Source organism: Dendrobates tinctorius, unplaced genomic scaffold, assembly GCF_039654945.1.
Source record: "Dendrobates tinctorius isolate UK_male_01 unplaced genomic scaffold, ASM3965494v1 ptg000230l, whole genome shotgun sequence".
Taxonomy (NCBI): Eukaryota; Metazoa; Chordata; class Amphibia; order Anura; family Dendrobatidae; genus Dendrobates; species Dendrobates tinctorius.
In genome coordinates this window covers 3,011,963-3,032,333 of record NW_027361897.1, presented here as the reverse complement: position 1 = coordinate 3,032,333, position 20,371 = coordinate 3,011,963, and the positions used below count along the sequence as shown (strand labels likewise).

General features: G+C 41.8%; 1 protein-coding gene across 2 annotated transcripts in view; it reads right to left on the bottom strand.

Moving 5' to 3' along the window:
• Window positions 1–20,371, bottom strand: part of SEMA4G (semaphorin 4G) — a 234,376-nt gene that overhangs the window by 44,222 nt on the left and 169,783 nt on the right. For both annotated transcript variants that reach the window (XM_073555779.1, XM_073555780.1), the window contains exons 6-8: window positions 7,667–7,760; window positions 5,936–6,049; window positions 2,771–2,928 (exon numbers count right to left, since the gene is read on the bottom strand). In XM_073555779.1, the coding sequence (XP_073411880.1) occupies window positions 2,771–2,928; window positions 5,936–6,049; window positions 7,667–7,760 (366 nt within the window). The remainder of the gene's footprint in view (window positions 1–2,770; window positions 2,929–5,935; window positions 6,050–7,666; window positions 7,761–20,371) is intronic.

The window sequence follows — 20,371 nt, the reverse complement described above, 5'->3', positions numbered from 1 at the left end:
GTTATCTGCCCCCTATGACCCTGTCGCCATAGTACGCGTTATCTGCCCCCTATGATCCTGTCGCCATACTACGCATTATCTGCCCCCTATGACCCTGTCGCCATACTACGCGTTATCTGCCCCCTATGACCCTGCCGCCATACTATGCATTATCTGCCCCCTATGACCCTGTTGCCATACTACGTGTTATCTGCCCCCTATGACCCTGCCACCATACTACGCATTATCTGCCCCCTATGACCCTGCCGCCATACTACGTGTTATCTGCCCCCTATGACCCTGTCGCCATACTACGCATTATCTGCCCCCTATGACCCTGTCGCCATACTACGCATTAACTGCCCCCTATGACCCTGTCGCCATACTACAAGTTATCTGCCCCCTATGACCCTGTCGCCATACTACGCATTATCTGCCCCCTATGACCCTGTCGCCATACTACGCATTATCTGCCCCCTATGACCCTGTCGCCATACTACGCATTATCTGCCCCCTATGACCCTACAGCCATACTACGCAATATCTGCCCCCTATGACCCTGCCGCCATACTACGCATTATCTGCCCCCTATGACCCTGCCGCCATACTACGCATTATCTGCCCCCTATGACCCTGCCACCATACTACGCAATATCTGCCCCCTATGACCCTGTCGCCATACTACGCATTATCTGCCCCCTATGACCCTACAGCCATACTACGCAATATCTGCCCCCTATGACCCTGTCGCCATACTACGCATTATCTGCCCCCTATGACCCTGCCGCCATACTACGCATTATCTGCCCCCTATGACCCTGCCACCATACTACGCAATATCTGCCCCCTATGACCCTACAGCCATACTACGCATTATCTGCCCCCTATGACCCTGCCACCATACTACGCATTATCTGCCCCCTATGACCCTGCCACCATACTACGCATTATCTGCCCCCTATGACCCTGCCACCATACTACGCGTTATCTGCCCCCTATGACCCTGCCGCCATACTACGCGTTATCTGCCCCTACTACTAGCTAACCTACAGAGTGCAAGTAAGCAACAGACAGCCGTAGTACACACATGGTCAAAATTGTTGGTACCCCTCATTTAATGACAGACAAATCCACAATGGTGACAGAAATAACTTGAATCTCGTGCCTATAGCAAAAGCAAACTGGTCGTATGAGAAGACATACTGTTGTTTTCCAAGTATAGGCAGTGTTGTCCTATAAAGGCAATGTTTGATACTGCAGCTCCGCACCCGTGACTTCAATGGGACTGAGCTGCAATACCGGAAACAGCCCAAGGACAAGAGTGGCGTTGTTTCCGGGAGAAAGCTAGGTTTTCCTTATTTCATATAATGTTCATCCTCATCGTGTAAAACGATTACCTCTACATCTTCTGCAAACAAGAGGACGTGACCAGATATCCACTTGCTTGTGTGACAGCCACAACACAAGCTCAATGTATAGATACACGTTCTGAACGTCTGCGCTTTGCGAAACCTGTTTCCAGCAGGAGGAAATGTTTCACAAACTGATAAGAAATAAAGCTATTTACCATCTGTCTGCACTGGATCCGACGGCGTGTAACAAAACAGCAATGAGATCACCGGGAACACATGCTTTATATGGATTTCTTTTCAGACAACTGTCATACGTTTATGGCTTGTTTTTACATTGAGAAAACATGAGCTACGTTGTGATATTTTGGAACAGCCGGGACGCGACGCATTTATTGCCTTCTGTTAACGCAAGAAACATGTTTGATAAAGTGATCTTCTGGGACCATTGCACTTCATAGGCGAGACAGTGCCAGGTACTCACACTGGAACAAATCACCATTTTCCACTAGTGGGTCTGGACGGATCACAGAAAATCGACATCGGATTTGGTTTCACAACGAACAATCAATGTTCAATCCAAAAAAAAAAAAAAAAAAAAAGAACGTAATGGGTCCCCTATATATGCCATGTAACAAAGCCGAGCGCTAATAAACCTTCAAATATCTATTCCCCCATGACATCTAAGACAGTATATAGTCAGCCCCTTTATGCCGTGACAAGTCTCACCATTTACCAGCTCTAAGTCCAAGAACTTCAAAAGACATGGACACCATCACGTAATTCACGTTTTACAGCTATTCCCCATCTATGTCCCGAATTCTGGGACCCCCCCACCACCACTCTATTCATTCTCAAAGGGACCGCCAGAGATAGCGGCGCGCCATGTTAGGCAGCCGGTTCCCGTTACTCCCATTAAGAATGAATGGAGTGTAGTGGTGCATTCACCTGGCGCCCTTCAGAGCCCTGTTCTCAAAATCGGTGGGGGTCCCCAGTGATCGCAAAGTTATCACCTATCCAATTGATAGAGAATAAACTTCCGAACTTGGCACAATGAATTAAATGCATGTATTTTGGTCTAGAAATTATTTTTAAAATTGGGTTTCATTTCATCTGTCAGTGAGCTTGTTCTAACAGACAGCTTGTGTAACTATTCTGTCTTTAACTCAACTCCTGGGTGCCGATTTATGATCACATAAAAGTTCAGCTCTCCTGTTATTATTGGTTCTAATTCAGCTGAAAAAGTCAGATAAAAGTTCCAAACGCCCATTCAAAATAAGCTCACTGACAGATTCTTAGCTAACTCATTCTGCAGTCAGCAATGACCAGGGAAACCAACAGTGCGACATTTTTAATGAAATCTAGATGGTAAATTATTTTGAGCCCAAAATGAATGCATTAACGTAAACTAACATGGATGGAACTAGACCGGCTTGTCTTACCTTGCACACACGAGCCACTCTGGCGACTTTTGTCTTGTCTAGAAACTCTGAAGTTTCTTCCATGATATTTTCATTGAAGAAGTAGTAGATTTTATCATCGTCTCCTATGGCAGTAGTTAAACTTTCTGGGATCAAGGTAGAAGTCACAAATTCGGCATCTAAAAAAGAGACACAAAAATATATATTTTTACTTTATTTATGTCACGCATTCTGTTTAATCAGTTATATAAACGTTCCAGAAAAGAAGCTGGTATTTATAGTCTAAAATCACGTCTGATGCATTGTTTTAATATATCTATGACCGTGGGAGCTCGGCTTCGGATGTACGGTACCCAATCCGCTGCATAAATACAGCAATAAATGAGAAAATCTGGGCTTCCTGCAAGAACACATTAAAATCAATAATTACTCAGCAAACAGCTCCGCATTGACTCCCTTGTATTCTCAGTACAGACACTGATGGTACAAAGCCAAGAAATGCCATCCACATCTGATGGGTTAGAGTCCAAGTGAGAGGTCCCCTGACAATCAGAAGCTTAGAGCGGCAGACTAGGAAAATGTCATCCAACGTCTCCTGTTGGCTCCGTTCTGCTTTTTCTGAAGGCCACACTATTGTTCTCTTGTAGTTAATGGTACACCAGGCAACCGCCGGAACAAAAAAAAAACGTGTGAGCTTACAGGAGACATGATACTATGCTTTCCTGGCACTGCTGCCTGCCACTTTGTATTAGTTTTGGATCCAAGAAGATAGGTACTGATCCTAATGATGCCAACAATGTCCTTAGTGAGACGGTTCCTTTAGGGTACACGTCTACATAGGTGGCATAACCAGAGGATTATTTGTCCAGATCCTATGTACGGTATATTACCATAGCACCATTGTGGATGAGATTTTGCGAAATTTCATCCACACATTAGAGAATATCCCTTGCAGAAATTGACAATCACATTTATGCTGTTGACTCTAACCACATATTTCGCAACAGATGGAATATGCGTTAAATCAGAAGAATTTTTGCAGCAGAATCTGAATGATATGATGAGAGTTTTCCACTGAAGTATTTAATGTTGTCCTGTGCCGATCCACACTTAAGCCCCCCTATGCAAATTATTTAAAAAGTCAGCCAACCCCCCCAGATTTTACCTGACCATCTAATGCGTATGGGGACCTCCTAGCTATTTCCCCTAAAAGATATTTCAGGGACATAAGGATCGAGAAGTTGGGATTCAATTACCCAAGCCTTTTGTTAGCAGAAAACAACCAAAAACTGGATAGTAACAATTAAAGAACTCATGAAAACCTCAATGAGGAGGCTGACAACGAAGGCTACCATCTAAACAACTCATGAAAACCTCAATAAGAAGGCTGCCAAAGAAGGATACCATCATAAAGAACTCATGGAATTGCCCTTCACTGGAGACAGACTACTCCCCCCTCTTATCAGAAGGTTTTGGATAGAATAGCTGACATCCGCAGGATGAAGCACGACAGCCTTATTGAATGAGAGTTTGGACAGATTTGACCGTCTGGGCTCCCTAGGACTATTTTTGGGCCCCAAACAACAGTTAGGAGCATGTTGGTTTTTAAACAGGTTTCTTCTTCCCTTCTCTTCCCTATGTGTATGTCTCATTTAGTATTGTGGTTTTATAAAAATTGTAATATAAAAATTGTAATACACGAGTATGGGGAAGGAGTCATCTTAACTTAGCATCATTCCGAACTGCTGTTGGACTTTGTCTTTTTCTGTTCTATTGCACAATATATTTTGATGCCACTGGGGGAAAAGTCTTCCAAGAGTTCATTCTAATTGTACTCCAGTCTTTCTGACCCTCTAATTTGTAAGCCAAATTGTGATTGTTTTGTCTAATTTCTGATTGAAAATTTTTTATAAAATTTAATAAAAATTAGTTATTGAAAAAAAGAACTCATGAATACCTCAATGAGAAGGCTGACAACGAAGGATACCATCATAAAGTGCTCATAAACCTCAACGAGAAATGAAGGATACCATCCTCTACATGTTAAAGGTCATCTTTTCTTCACAAAAATGTAGTTTATCCAGAAATAGTCCAGTAATTAAAGTCCACGGCTAATTGTAACAGAAAAAATGTGACAAAGAAATCTTCCCGTCCAGAGGCGACATCCTTGTCACAGCCGATAAAAGAATGAGAGCTCAGAAACCCAGACAGCTTTGAGAAGGCCAATTACAATCTGCCTGCCATCTTGTAAAATATCGCACTGACCCAGAATCTCATGTTTAGCAAATGTCATAACCGAGAACGTCAGAGAATGAGCAGAAGCTTTTCATATGTTCTGCCATCAATTATTTACAGCTCTTCCAAAAATGTAACTCGAACACAAACTGTAAGGTTGAAACAGAGGACAAAAAGCATTTTTTTTAAAAGACCATGGAGACAAGTCTTGGTACGAGCGGGGGTTCAGGTGTTTGCTGCCTTAGACTAAAAAAAATAGTTGAAAAGCCCAAAACTTCTGACGAGACCAAAGAGACACAGAAATGATACCAAAAACACAAATAGATGGTTGACAACACAGGAGGCCTTTATACTGTGCCATGAAGAGAGCGTTTACATAAGGACCAGTTCCCTAATCTGGCCAGGAGGCAACCATCTACTTGAAGGGCATGTGTCATAAAAAATGACCTATTGGTTAAAAGGAGATTTTTGTGTACTCACCGTAAAATCTCTTTCTCTTAGCCTTTAATTGGGGGACACAGAACCGTGGCCCCCAATAAGGCGACAGAGTAATCAGATTTTTGTGTGTAATGTTGTTTTTCTTTTTGCAATGTTTGCTTGTTCCAAATCACAATTTTTTATTAAAAACAAAAATTATAAACCTTTCAGATGATCATCAGCCCCCAACAATGTGATAGCAGGGAACAGATCAGTTACAACTGCAAGTGCTGCCATACTACTACTTCTGTGAAGCTCAGCCTTGGGCTGAGCTTCATAGGGGACAAAAGTTCAGTTTACACTACATATTGCAAATGCTAACACATCTGGGTATTATGGTAGATCACTTTATGTAGCCATAGCCTTAACTCCTAGAGGATTGACTTTCAGGTACCAGCATACATAAAAAGGCTTCCAAATAAGCCACCACTAGTTCAGACACGTCCAAAAAGTATAACATGTAACATATCATACCCATCAGCCAGTGCACGGTGGATGCCTCAGTTTTTATAGCAAGTGGACCAATATTTCTTCTGATATCTGGCAGATATTGGAACCCATAGCGAGAAGCGGTGTACAGGCCACCATCTGGAAGCAACAAAAAATCATCAAATTCAGAGTGATCAGATCTATAAATATTACACAAAGTGGATACAAACAACATTATCACAGTTTAGAGCCTATTTACAATGCCCAATAATGGCCGTTAAACGACCACTGTTCAGCAATATATAAAAGGCGATCAGTGGTCGTTTACAGGACGACAAACATTCTAGATGCACAGAACGATCGGTAGTACGATCGTTCTGTGTGTTGGGAAAATAGTCTTATCAGAGGCACATCACCTTCCGAAATATCATTCTGCAGAGAATTGTCCAGTATGGCAGGTTTACAATATTCACGCTGTGGATGTCAGTGCGTATTTAACCCTTTGGGAAGTGGGTAATCTGCAGATTTTCTACAAATAAATACTTGTAACTGTCGGCGGGTTCCTGCATTTGTAGTTTATCCTTTGACTATGCCATAAATGTACAGTGGGATGACTACTTTAGATTGTGAGCCCCAATGGGGACAGTGCCAATAATGTTTGTAAAGCGCTGTGGAATTAGAGAGGTATTCCCATCTCCATGATCCTATCCCAATATGTAGTAGGCGTAATAATAAGAATATTAGCAAATCCCTTCAATTAGAAATGTAGTATAGTTTTTCTGATTCGCTATGTCTCGTTCTCTCTGTTCATGGTTACGACCATTAGTAACTAGCTAACTGTCACTATATCAGTGGTCGTAACCATGGACACCCAAGGTCCTGCAATGCCTACACATAAGAGAAGAGACATTGAGAATCAGAAGAACTATACTAAGTTTCTAATTGAAGGCATTTGCTAATATCATTTTTATTACACCTATCTTAGGATGTTAGAGATGGAAATACCTCTTTAATGGAGCTATACAAGCGAGTAAAAATAAATAAATAACTAGGAAAGCTAATACAGAGCAAATACAGTCATTACAATTTCCACATGGTTGACATCCATAAATCCCTAACTTATTAAAGGCCTTTTAGTCTATTAAATTCTACATTCCTGCTTCAGTATTGAGTCACGGACTCTACAACTGGATATGATCAAAAAGCCCGATTTGTCGAAACAACAACAAAAAAAACATTTATGGGAAAAAAACACCTTTATTATTAATCAGATAATCTACCAAAAATGAACAACTATTATAAAGTGGAGCTGGAGACCCTTATAGTCACTGATAACGGTTTTTTCCTTTAGACATCACGGATAGGGCAAAATAAAATAAAAAAAGTAGCTGTGTCATACCACTACTGCCGAATATCTGGGGCAGTGCACAAGCCGGACACCTCTAGCAGGGTGCCCGAGATTTTTTTTTTTTTTTTGCGGGGTTGCAGGCACAGATGTGGCATTATTACTGTTTCAGGGGACACTAAAAACATTATTTGCTTTAAGAGAGGACAAAATTAATTGTTTTAACGGGGCGCTCAAGGGACTTTTTTTTTTATATATAAGAAGTGGGTCTTACTACTGCCTTTGGGCCCACAATACTTATCTTGCTCGGGCAAACCACACTATACACCAATGAGTGAATTTAAGGGAGATCACACGCACAAAAAAAAAAAAAAAAAAAGCTGCAGCCATGTTTTTCATCCTCTTTAATGGTTAACACACACACATCTTACCTTTTATGAGGCCAGTGTAACCTATGACTGGATCATACGGGCACTTCTCTTTCCCGTCATCAAAGGTAGCAGGTAAAAGGAATGTCCGGGCATCCTAAACACAAACAAATAAACAAGATTAAAGGGACAGAAAACTTGACGCCACGTTGTATCAGATAAAAGGAGAATGCTGAACTCGAGAGTTAAAACCCGGCTGAGATAGTGGATCACAAGAATACGCGTCCATCAACGAGCTTCAGTGCCTGCGGTCGGTCCGCCCGGCTCGCAACCTGAGCAATACAAGTTTCGAATGTGCTTCATAATGAAGTTTCAGTGAAAAGTGTTTGTTTTCTGTCAATACCAAAACATTAGGTTTCCCAGATTCTCGGAAATGGTGGTTTAGAATAAGACTCCCAGCTACAGAGGACGGAATAGTGATTTAATGTAGGCACTACAATACGGCTGCGGGCTCACGGTGCGCCGTGCCAACAACACTGGATTGTTAACAGCTTATTCCCAACCTACAGCTTGGCTCTAACGGTCCTTAGTGAAGCACAAATTACATATGAGATGGATCAGCAACACTAAACCTATCAGGAGACAGAGCAAACGCAGGTCTAGATTTAAAGAGACCAAACCAGGTACAGGCGCTCACTGCACCCTTGGCGGGGCCAGTCGTTTACATACACCTTCCACCAAGCTTGTTTTTACTCCATCTCCACCCCGTCCTCTTCTTTGTATGACAACTCCGGAATCATAGAGCCAGAGAAGGGGGGAGATGGATGGAAACAAGTCGGTTGGAAGGTGGATTTAAATGTTTGGCAGCGCCATGATGCACCGAGCGTCCATGCTTGGTTTGAAAAGTCATTCTGTACTGACAGTGTCCCTTTAAAAAGGTACCATATCAATGTGGGAGCCTTCCTATAATAATTACATTATTGGTGCAAGACCAGGCCAGACTTCATGTAGCACAGAGGCAAAGACAGCCTTAAAGAAATCATGGAAAGACACATCGATCATCAGATGTGTCTGAGACTGTTCCATACACCTAAGCTGGGCTAGCAGAAAAACCTCATGCAGACGTACGAATAAGAATCTAAGTTGCACAAACTTCAGTTTTACCCCTCCTTCAGTCATCATTTCCAGCAGAGGCAAAGTCAGATGTTCCTTTTTGGCTTGTACGAGTTGTCAAATTTCCTTTTGTTAGAACATCAACGCAACAATAAGCTGAGTACAGGTTGTCCCACTGCCAAGATCCCCAGTGACCAGGTACTACCTGTGGTGGAATGTGCCAACGTGTATAGTTTCCCAACAGTGCCCCTTCAGACTAAATAATAATAATACATTTTATTTCTATAGCGCTGACATATTCCGCAGCACTTTACATTTCAGAGGGGACTTGTACAGAAAATATACATTACAGCATAACAATAATCACATAGATCATAACATTTACCAAGAGGAATTGAGGGCCCTGCTCGCAAGCTTACAATCTATGAGGAAAAAGGGAGACACGAAAGGTGGGTGGTAACAGTTGCCCTGATTGTATGGACCAGCCATAATGTTAAGTGTGTAACAGTACGGATGCAGAGGGCTAATGGATGCATAACGCATGTGGGAACATGATGCGGGGAACCTGGTTATGGTAAAAACTTTTGGCTGTGCCACATAGGGATAGATTAGGTTAACGTGTTGAGGCGGTAGGCCAGTCTGAATAAATGAGTTTTCACGGCACGCTTAAAATTGTGGGGATTGGGGACTAATCGTATTGACCTGGGAAGTGCATTCCAAAGAATTGGCGCAGCACGTGTATAGTCTTGAAGACGGGAGTGGGAGGTTCTGATTATTGAGGATGCTAACCTCAGGTCATCAGCAGAACGGAGGGCGCGGGTAGAATGGTATACTGAAACAAGGGAGGAGATGAAGGGTGGTGCTGAGCCATGAAGAGCTTTGTGGGTGAGGGTAATAAGTTTGTACTGGATTCTGGAGTGGATGGGTAGCCAGTGTAATGACTGGCACAAGGTAGAGGCATCGGTGTAACGATTGGCGAGGAATATGATCCTGGCAGCAACATTCAAGACAGATTGGAGGGGGGGAGAGTTTGGTAAGAGGGAGACCGATTAGAAGGGCGTTACAATAGTCGAGACGAGAATGAATAAGAGAAACAGTCAGAGTTTTTGCAGAGTCAAAAGTAAGAAAAGGTCGAATTCTAGAAATGTTTTTGAGGTGCAGATAACAAGAGCGAGCCAGTGATCGAATGTGGGGGGCAAAGGAAAGCTCGGAGTCAAGTATGACCCCAAGACAGCGGGCCTGTTGCTGGGGAGTAATAGTAGAACCACACACGGAAATGGCAACGTCGGGTATAGGTACATTAGTAGTGGGAGGAAACACCAGGAGTTCAGTCTTTGACAGGTTCAGTATAAGGCATTACACAAGAAACATTGTAATATGCTGCAATACATGGACATGCAGAGTCTCCTGACCAGGTTATACACTTCCTCTAAAAGAGGCATTGTCAAAGTGCATGCATGATGTAGATGCAATAGCTTAAAAATAGATGTGCAGCATCTGTGTACCAGATACACTACAAATAACACATACTTTAACCTATACTCACAATATTCATTAAATATATCAGTGGTATAAGTTACATGCTGGATTCACGTAACTTAAAGGGGTCTCCCGGAGAGAACAAGTTGTCACCTACCCACAGGATAGGTAAGAACTTACTGAGTGGTGGGGTCCGACTGAAGGAACTCACCCGTATCGGCAGAACAGGGACTTTTATCCCTGCTAGAATGGAGCAGCAAGTAGAATGCCTGATTGCGGCTCCATTAATTCTCTATGGAGCTGCTGGATAAAGTCGAAGGCACCACTCAAGAGCCCCAGAGACAATGAACAGAACGGCAAGTCAATGATGCGCACCACTGCTCCATTCTAACGGGAGTAAATGTGTCCTATTGGGGATAAAAATGTCCTACTCCGAATGGGGGTGGGTCCCGGAGATCGGACCTCCACCACTCGTTGTGACCACCTCCACTCTAAAGGGGGTCTTTGATGAATTCATAAAAGGGTTATCCGGTGTCATTCAGAGCCGCTCAAGGATAAATCAGGAGTGCTGATGATATGACCCCACAAACCTGTTGTGATGGGTACATGATCAGTAGGCATCATGCACGTGTCTGGTTTATTAGGACAGGATAAATGCACGATGCGTTACCAATCATACACGCGTCTCGGTAGGTGTGCGGGGTTGCAACATCATCAGCACTGATTACTTTCAATACAGGAGTAAGCAGCTCTGGACTCCGGATAACCTATTTAAAAGCCATCTCTCTTCTCCATTCATAGAGTAACAGCGGTTTGGTCACCAGTGTTATGCGTTTTTCTCCTTATTATAATACATTATACTAAATGAGCAGCTGTGATCAGAAAGAAATTGAATTGTGAAGACACTTTCCTAACTGCTAAAGACGTGTTACTAATTACACTGCAGCTCAAATAAGGTAAGACTAATGAATCAGGGTGATGAATTCATTGAAGAGAAAATTAATAAGTCAGAACACATTCTTGGATCACACTAACTGCGAGTTTCTACAAAATGATTTCTCAATCCCTATATGCAGACTTTTTGAATTTCAGCACTTTTTTTTTTTTTTGAGTTGATGAAATATTTTGCTCTTTGACCAAATGGAACATTAAGAAATGCTGGCAGGAACATTGCCACTTACAGAGCATCTAAACAGCCTTGACGCTGATGACCGAGCAGAGCAAGGGAGGTGGCTCAGTCCAATCTTTGCACTGGGACCAAGAAACACGACTAGAAGCCAAAGACGAGCTTCAGTCCCCTCTGAACAGCCCAACGCTCTAGATCTGGCCAACATCATGTCCAAGCCAAATATTGGTCCTTCTCAAAACGACATCCTGCTTCCATTTCAAGAGCATTATATCCTATTCAATTTGTCAATTAGCAACTTAGGTCAATCTTCGGCTACGCCTAGTCATTGAAACAGGCAAGAAGAGTGGTCCAAGACACCGAAACAGGGTCTGCTTTCTGTTCCAGAAACAGTGCTACTCTTATCGACAGAATATGTTGGGTACTGCCGATCCCACCCAATGAAGTAAATAAAGTTGTGCTGCAATACTAGAGGTTTCCAACTTCTGCACTTTACTGGGTAAGATGGGTCTATCTATCTATTTGCCCAAAACTACAGTTAGGCTATCAGGGTATGTGCACACATTGCGGATTTGGTCCTGCGGATCCGCAGCAGTTTTCCATGCGGTGTACAGTACCATGTAAACCTATGGAAAACAAAATCCGCTGTGCACATGCTGCGGAAAATTCCCCCGCAGAAACGCAGCGATTTATGTTCCGCAGCATGTCAATTCTTTGTGCGGATTCCGCAGCGTTTTTACACCTATTCCATTCTAGGAATCCGCAGGTGTAAAAACGCAGGCGAAATCCGCACAAGAAACGCAGAAAATCCGCAGTAAATCCGCAGGTAAAAAGGTGGTCATTTTACCTCCACACAAAAGGGAATAAAGGGACTTATGGTCGTTATGTGGTTCTTTGTGTGTTGGTAGAGGTCATTTTACCTGCAGATTCTGCGCTGAAAAATCCGCACAGCAATCTGCAACTTGTGCACATACCCTCAGGCTTTTTTTTTTCTGTTTTCAGTAAATTATGTATATTGGGCATATATAAAACGTCCTATTTGTAATGGTTTCTAATAATACATTAAAAGGGACCAGTCATGTTGAAACGTTGGCAGTATGTTAACAAACAGAAGCAGTTGAGTCGAGTGGGAGGTCTTAAAAAATGATTGACAACCTTCTCTGCAAAAGTATAAATACAGAAATGGTTGTCAGTTCCTTATTAGTACCATCCACTGGACTCTTAAAACTACTTGGGCACACTCTGGTTAAAAGCTGTAGTTCCAAGTGTTAAAATAAAAAAATAAAATAATAAAAAAATACACATATATACTGTATGTGTGTGTGTATATATATATATATATATATATATATATATACATACACACACACAAACACACAGTATATACACACACACATATATACACACTTATACAATTAGCATTACCATATTTATTATTTGCCAGATCCCAGAAAATATGGGAGAATGTTTTAAGGTATTTTTATGACTTACTGCTAAATCAAAAGTTTACATACATTTCATTAGTATTTGGTGCCATTGCCCTTAAACTGAATGACTTGGGTCAAACGTTTGGGATATCCTTCCACAAGCTTCTCACAATAGTTGGTCGGAATTTGGACGCATTCCTCGTGACAAAACTGGTGTATCTGATCCAGGTTTGAAGGTCGCCTTGCTCGCATCGGCCTTTTCAGCTTTGCCCATAAATTTTCAATAGGATTTAGGTCAGGGCTTTGTGATGGTCGCTCCAAAACATTGACTTTTTTATCCTTAAACCACTTTGCACCATTTTGGCAGTATGCTTCTGGCCATTGTCCATTTGGAAGACCCATTTCCATCCAAGCTCTAACTTCCTGGCTGATGTCTTGAGCTGTTGCTTCAGTATTACCACATAATCTTCTTTTCTCATGATGCCATCTATTTTGTGAAGTGCACCAGTCCCTCCTGTAGCAAAACAAACCCACAACATGATGCTGCCACCACCATGTTTCACAGTTAGGATGATGCGCTTAGGCTTCCAAGCTTCTCCCTTTTTCTTCCAAATGTAACGATGGTCATTATGCCCAAAATGTTCAATTTTAGTTTCATCAGACCACAGGACATGTCTTAAAGGTACTGTCACACTTAGCGATGTACCAGCGATCCCGACCAGCGATATGACGCGGTCAGGATCGCTGGTACATCGCTAAGTGGTCGCTAGTGAGCTGCCACACAGGCAGATCTCACCAGCGACATCGCAGGGGTCGGGGGTCGCTACTTACCTGTCACACCAGGCGATCCTGTGTCCTTCCGCCCGGCTCCATGCGTTGCTCGTCGTCACAGCAGGAAGTGCCGCAGGAAGCTGACAACGAGAAACAGTCCAGCCTGTTCTCGCGCGATCAGCGATAACCAGCGGGGGAGCGGGTTGTAGGTAAGTATCAGACACAGCGATATCGCTAGCAATATCGCTATAACGTCACAAGTTATAGTGATATTGCTAGCGATATCGCTTAGTGTGACAGGCCCTTAAAACATTAAGGTCTTTGTTCCTGTGTGCATTTGCAAACAATCTGTTTTTATATACATTTCTTTTGGAGTAATGGCTTCTTCTTGGCAGATCAGCCCATGTTGATACAGTACTCGTTTCACTGTGGATATTGACACAATCTTACCAGCTTCCGCCATCATCTTCACAAAGTCTTTTGTTTTTGTCCTTGGGTTGATATGCACATGTCAGACCAAAGCACGTTTATCGGTGGGACACAGAACCCGTCTCCTTCCTGAGTGGTATGGTGGATCTTGTTGTACTTGCTTATAATGGTTTGTACAGATGGACAAGGCATCTTCAAAATGTTCCCAAGGATGTACCAGACTTGTGCAAGTCCACAATTCTATATATTGGCTGATTTCTTTAGACTTTCCCATGATGCTACACAAAGAAGCAGTGTGTTTCAGGTGTGCATTAAAATACACCCACAGGCATGTCTCTAACTCACATGTTGCCAAATCAGAACCTTCCAAAGACATGACATCACATGGGCAGTCCAGAATTGTTTAAAGGCATAGTAATCTTAGTGTATGCAAACGTTTGACTTTGCAGTAAGTAATAAAAATGCCTTAAAACATTCTCTCTCTCTCATTCTGGAATTTCTTAAATATTAATAATTATGGTAATCCTAATTGACATAAAATGGGATAGGTTTATTCTGATTTCATGTTAGACATTAGTTTATAACCTTTTATCAACAAAAATAAACATGCATGTTAAAACCAAGCTAAGCATTCATGTTTATGGAGGAGCCTGGAGCCATTGCCAACTTAAAGAGGTTATATGGGACTATTTTTTATTGTCTTTTACTATGGGTTTAACAGGTAGGTAGGCAGTTGCTAACAGAAGCAACTGCCTGCTGTACCCAGCGCCAAATCACAGCTGTCACTGACCGTTCCTGCTGGCGATTCAGCTGCTCCATGTCAACACAGCAGCTCTTCTTCCAGGCTCCAACAGGCCTTGTCAGAGGTCATGCTGATTGACTTGTTAACTGCAGGAAGCTGGCTGCCAATCAGCATGACGTTGGCAGTCACGACCTGACAACAGAGCAGAGTGGAAAAGAATCAGCTGCTCTGTCGACATGACATCAGCGTAAGCCGCTGAATTGCCTGCAGGAGCGGTCAGTGACCTCTCTGTTCCAGCAGAGATTGGCACCTGCAGCTACCTGCCTATTAATGCTTTGACACATAGAAAAAAAAAGTCCTGTATAACCCCCCGTTAAGTCTTAACACTACTGCAACGCATATAGTGGACATGTGCGTGCAGACAAACATTTTACATAAATTCAGTTTAAATGTTACAGTATGTTGTATTGCCTAACCGGTTACGAAGTCATATAGAAACTAATGACTGCGTTTACTTCTGCAATTCATGGTATGAATGAGATCATTAGGTCACAATCCTCTGAAAACGCACAAGAATATTTCACTAAGAATATAAAGGCATAGTAATTAAGTCAGACAAAAAAAACAGGACATTGCTATTGCATCTGACAATCTTAACGTGAAGGAATTGGCATTGAGAATTTCAATGGGATTTCTAACAAGAGGTCCAGAAAAAAAAAATATCTGCCACTAGCTCCCTTACTGACCATTAATTTAAAGCCTCACTAAGCAATAGCTAGATGTCAGTCGATGAAACATTCATCGAACAGCCATCTCTTCCGAGACCCCAAATACTCAAGAAAGTTCGGCCAAGTGCTCGTGCTGTCTAGAAGGGACCCGCTGTTAGAAATCCAATGTGCCCGGAGGCCTCATTCCCATTAGAATGACCCAAGTGTCTTCCGGCGAGTTAAGCTAACGTTAGTCTAATATGTATGGGAGCCTTAATCCATATATCCAGATATTTACATGTGTGATTGACCTTAAATGCTCTTCTCGTAAGAAAACCCTTATCCTTGTGACCATATGGTCAGGTTATGACAGAGCGATGTCATGGGAGGATGGATAAAGATTCAGTTTCATAAATGTGTGACTCAAGTTACATCAAATCTTCAAGTAACGCTATGATAGTGAGACACAGAAAAACACACAAACAGATGTGGTCATCAGTGTGACTAATAATGTTATTGTATTCTGGCTCTCTGAATCAGTGGTAAAGAAAAGATTTAGGCCACCAAAACAGGGAATGGGGACATCTCTCTCGAAACAAACACAGAAGTGGAGATGACTGGAAACCTGTGGCCGCTCCTGAACTGTCAGCATGGAGGAAGTTTTCATAGCTACAGAATATTAGTACGTTTCATCTATTTTTACTTTAGACACATTAAAATTACTTTTCATGCAGCTGTAAAACCCGCTTCAACTGTATTTCCCGACACTCTGTTTACACAGGATGATGGTGGGGGAGAGAAGGACTGGGCAGATTACATTTCCGTGCCAAAACCTTTTGTTTTCAGGAGATACAAGTTGCTGCCAGGGGTGTCTGGAAACCACTTTCTCCTCTCATGTTGTTGAGAAGATACAATAAGAACTCGGCTGAGATATGTGCTCAGGGGTACTCAGGAGAGTCTCGGCTCGGGGTTCAAGTCTGCAGTCACTCTGTGACTTCAGACATGTGAATCCTCACAGCGAGCACTGCAGGCTGTCAAGATTCTCTGGTTCCGGTGCTGGGAGCGTGACCACATGTATGCGATTTGCATACATGGGGTCAAGTGCCTACTAGACGTGCACAGTCTTGCTCAATACAGTGAACAATTCTAGTCGGATTGTGGTCAGAAATAAGCAAATTGCATACTTATGGTCACATGACTGCCCACTCCTGGAGAATCCTGACAGCGCGCACTGTCAGGATTCACATAGACACCTAGCGTGACTGTAGACTTGAGCGCCAAAGATAGACAAGTCCTTTAAAGAGTACTGCACCTCTGGATTATATAGTCTACTAGATGATTTGGTCAATCTCAGGCGTAACCGTAAAATGAGACTCTTCGGAAGCTCTAAAAAGCACACAGCCAGATTTTGCTCACAAATAATCAAACAAACATTTTTCAAGTCGTAATGTGGCACCGGCATCGGAGAATCCAGACACTGCACGCTATGAGAATTCACAAGTCGGCACTCACAGAGTGACTGCACACTTGAGCCCCAAACCTTTGCAACTCCTTTTAGGGTTAGTAAGCAGTCTGAAAAACAGAAGATTTGTTTTTATATTGATCGTGATATGGATAATTGAAAAAAAAAAACCCCACATTTAACAAACACGTGATTTAAAAAATGCATACGGTTCTTTTAATGATGACATTCCCTTTTCGTCTCCTTTTCATTTACTGTAATAGTTGTGCTACGCAGTTTACTATCTCTTGTTCAATGGTAAAACTCCATCATTCCCAATAAAAATTCAAACTAAAAAATAGATAACGACTGAATGAACCCGCGCAGAGCATCAGCCTTTCCGCTCCAGGTCGCTATGTTAACACTTCCGGTCTTCAGACATCATATTTTTCAAATTTTTAGCACTTTTTCGAACGAATATTTGAAAATTAACAGAAAACACCCCATAATAACAAATTTAAAATACAATCGTCACATCATTCAATTCAAAATGATATTAATCTAGCCATTTCCCTAGAATATACTGCACAACAATTCACACATTACTAGAGGAGAAATGCGGATGGTCAGTTCAGTAAATATCATTGTGCTCAGGGCTGAATCGTGCCCTAGTTTTTCCAGAACCGTCTGTAAATTTGTGTTTTGCTTTAACATCCTTTACCGTAGTTCATCATAATAAAATGTAATGGCTTCTAATAATAATCCAATAAGTATAAAAGGCTTCTTGATGTTGGATTAAAGACATTTTTAATTATTTTTTTCCTTGTTCTAGTAATTTCAAATTCAATTCCAAACTGTAGCGATTCCAAAATTGATTCCAAAATTGCAATTCTTCACACAAGCCAAGGTTCAAACCCCCTCAGGGTGAACTATAAAAATACCTAAGAAGTTCAATAGTTAAAATATATAATAATTTAATTAAAAAAAAAAAACTAAAAATTAATATTACTAATAACTAAAATTTTATATTAAAAAATTATGGTAGTAAAGAAGCATATTTAGCTTTCCCCATCCATAGAAGTCCAATCAATATTTAAAATGAGATCATACATTAAACGCCGGAAGAAAAGTTTAAAAGTAAAAATAAATAAGTTATAGCTTTTGGGAAAAAAAAGCAAGGGGAAAAAAAATTCAGAAAGGCTTTGGAAGGAGTTGTCCCACTTCAATTAAAGCAGTTTCCTGGTTTCGGCAAACTCCTGAACCCAGGCTGCATTTTGATTTTGCAAAAAAAAAAAAAAGCTGTGATCTGCTCGACTTCCCTTCCCAAGCAAGCGGACCTGGAAGCCAGAGGAGCGGTGTGCTCCTGAGACTAATACTGCTGAGCGAACGTTCTCCGATAAGGCGTTATCCGAGCATGCTCGTGTGCTAATAAAGGATTTTCGAAAAAAAATGGAAGAGTCGCTGCGGCTGCATTTCCCGCGGCTGTTTGACAGCCACAACACATGCAAGAATTGCCGGATTGTTAGGTAACCCTTGCATGTGTTGTGGCTGTCAAACAGCCGCGAGAAATGCAGCTGCGGCGACTCTTGCATTTTTTTCGAGCACGCCGAAAATACTCGATTAGGACACGAACACACCTTATCCGAGCACGCTCGCTCATCACTAGAGACTAACCCTTTAACACAGATGGATTGTCACAGTAGGTCATTTTCTAACGTCACGTTCCATTTAAGCTCATTTTCTATTCGAAGCTTATAAACCACTCATCCTTTTGCCTAAAGAAACGCAAATATAAAATGTGGAAAGCGGCTGAACTTTTTGATCTATTCTTTTCTCTTCCCTCACAGGGTCTTGGCAGCGGCATTTCATCGTGTACACAAAATGTTAACAAGAGCGCAGGGGAGCAGAGTTGTTCTGTTCAAGTTTACATACATAAAAGGGCCAGGTCTCCCATCATCCGGGCCTGTTTTCTGCTCTAAACATGACAAATCACAGAAACCTAAACATGAAATAAAAAGGGAAAAACAACAGACTCTACATCATCAATAAACCAGGGGGTTAATGGGCGCTGCTATAAATACAGGATCGGTAATTAATCCTTAGCACATCGGGTTTTGATTAAAAAAACTATATATACACATCTCTTTAAGGAGGGCATATTGGACGCCTATTTGGGCACCAGAACATCTGCTTAGAGTTTATATGTGATGTAAACATGTAAAAAATGTAAATTTCTATTTCTACATAGTAATATATCAGGCTGTACATTTACTATGTCGTTTGTGGTCTTAGCATCTAAACCCTAAAGCTACACAACATATTTTCCTATTCGTGAAGTCTTTGAAGCCCCATCCCCAATCCACCCAAGGCAGCCTATAAACTTTCCAGAAACACCAAATTAATAAATAGGAATATAGAAATAAATGTAAATTTGTTTAACAGCTTGAACAGAAAGAACAGTCTAATTAATCAATTTTGTTATATATACTAGGGAAAGCCAAGCGACAATCTACATGGTTGCCATTGTATCCACCTCGAAGGTTGAATTATAGTGATACAGGTTATACAGTGATTGTTCCAATATTTTTGCCAAATGAGGTAGTATTGTTCTGTTTTCTACAAAAGTTGGGTTATAACTCATTTATTAGCGGTAATGATGGCCATATTGATTGCAAGCCAACTTTGTTAGAAAAATATGACAATAAAGACAAAGTTATCCCTCAATTCAAGACATCGCTCGTCGGGAAAGGGGCCAGCCCTCATCGGGAAAGGGGCCAGCCCTCATCGGGAAAGGGGCCAGCCCTCATCGGGAAAGGGGCCAGCCCTCATCGGGAAAGGGGCCAGCACTCCAAGTATAACATTATGGACCCTGAATGAAGTGAAAGGACACATGGTAGACCACAATTGGTAGACAAATGTATTCAAGCTCTGCCTTCCTCAGAATTTGTGACTGTAGGGTTCTAAGCATTGGGGTCCTCTTCGATTGGACATTTATGACGGAATATGTGGCTAAATGATAAACGTCTATCAATTAGGCAGCTTAGACACTTTTTATAGGAAAGCAAGAAAGGGGCTTGGATGATTTCTTGCAAAAACAGAAAAATTACAGGTTATGGATATTAGATTAATCCAGAGAACTTATCTGATTGCCATATGTGGCGTTGGGATGGAATTTTCCACTAATATGGGTACTTAACATCTCTCTCAAGAGATTTTTGTGTTCCTCTGGATCAACATGTTAGGTGATAGGCATAAGTCCAACCTATCTTCAACCTTAAAAACTATGACAAGTCAACAGGTCCAGCGCAAGAAGATGGGAGGCGCCGGACCCGAACCTGTGTCACCTATCGGACTGGACCCCCCCCCGGGTGAGTATAATCAAACTTATTTTTCTCATCTTTCAGGTCAGATTGGGGGCTTATCTACAGCATTATACAATGCTGTAGATAAGCCCTGAAACGCAGTGGCCGCATCTTATAGCGGCCAAACCTGACAACAGATTTGCTTTAATGAAAATGCTAATGTTGCTCCAA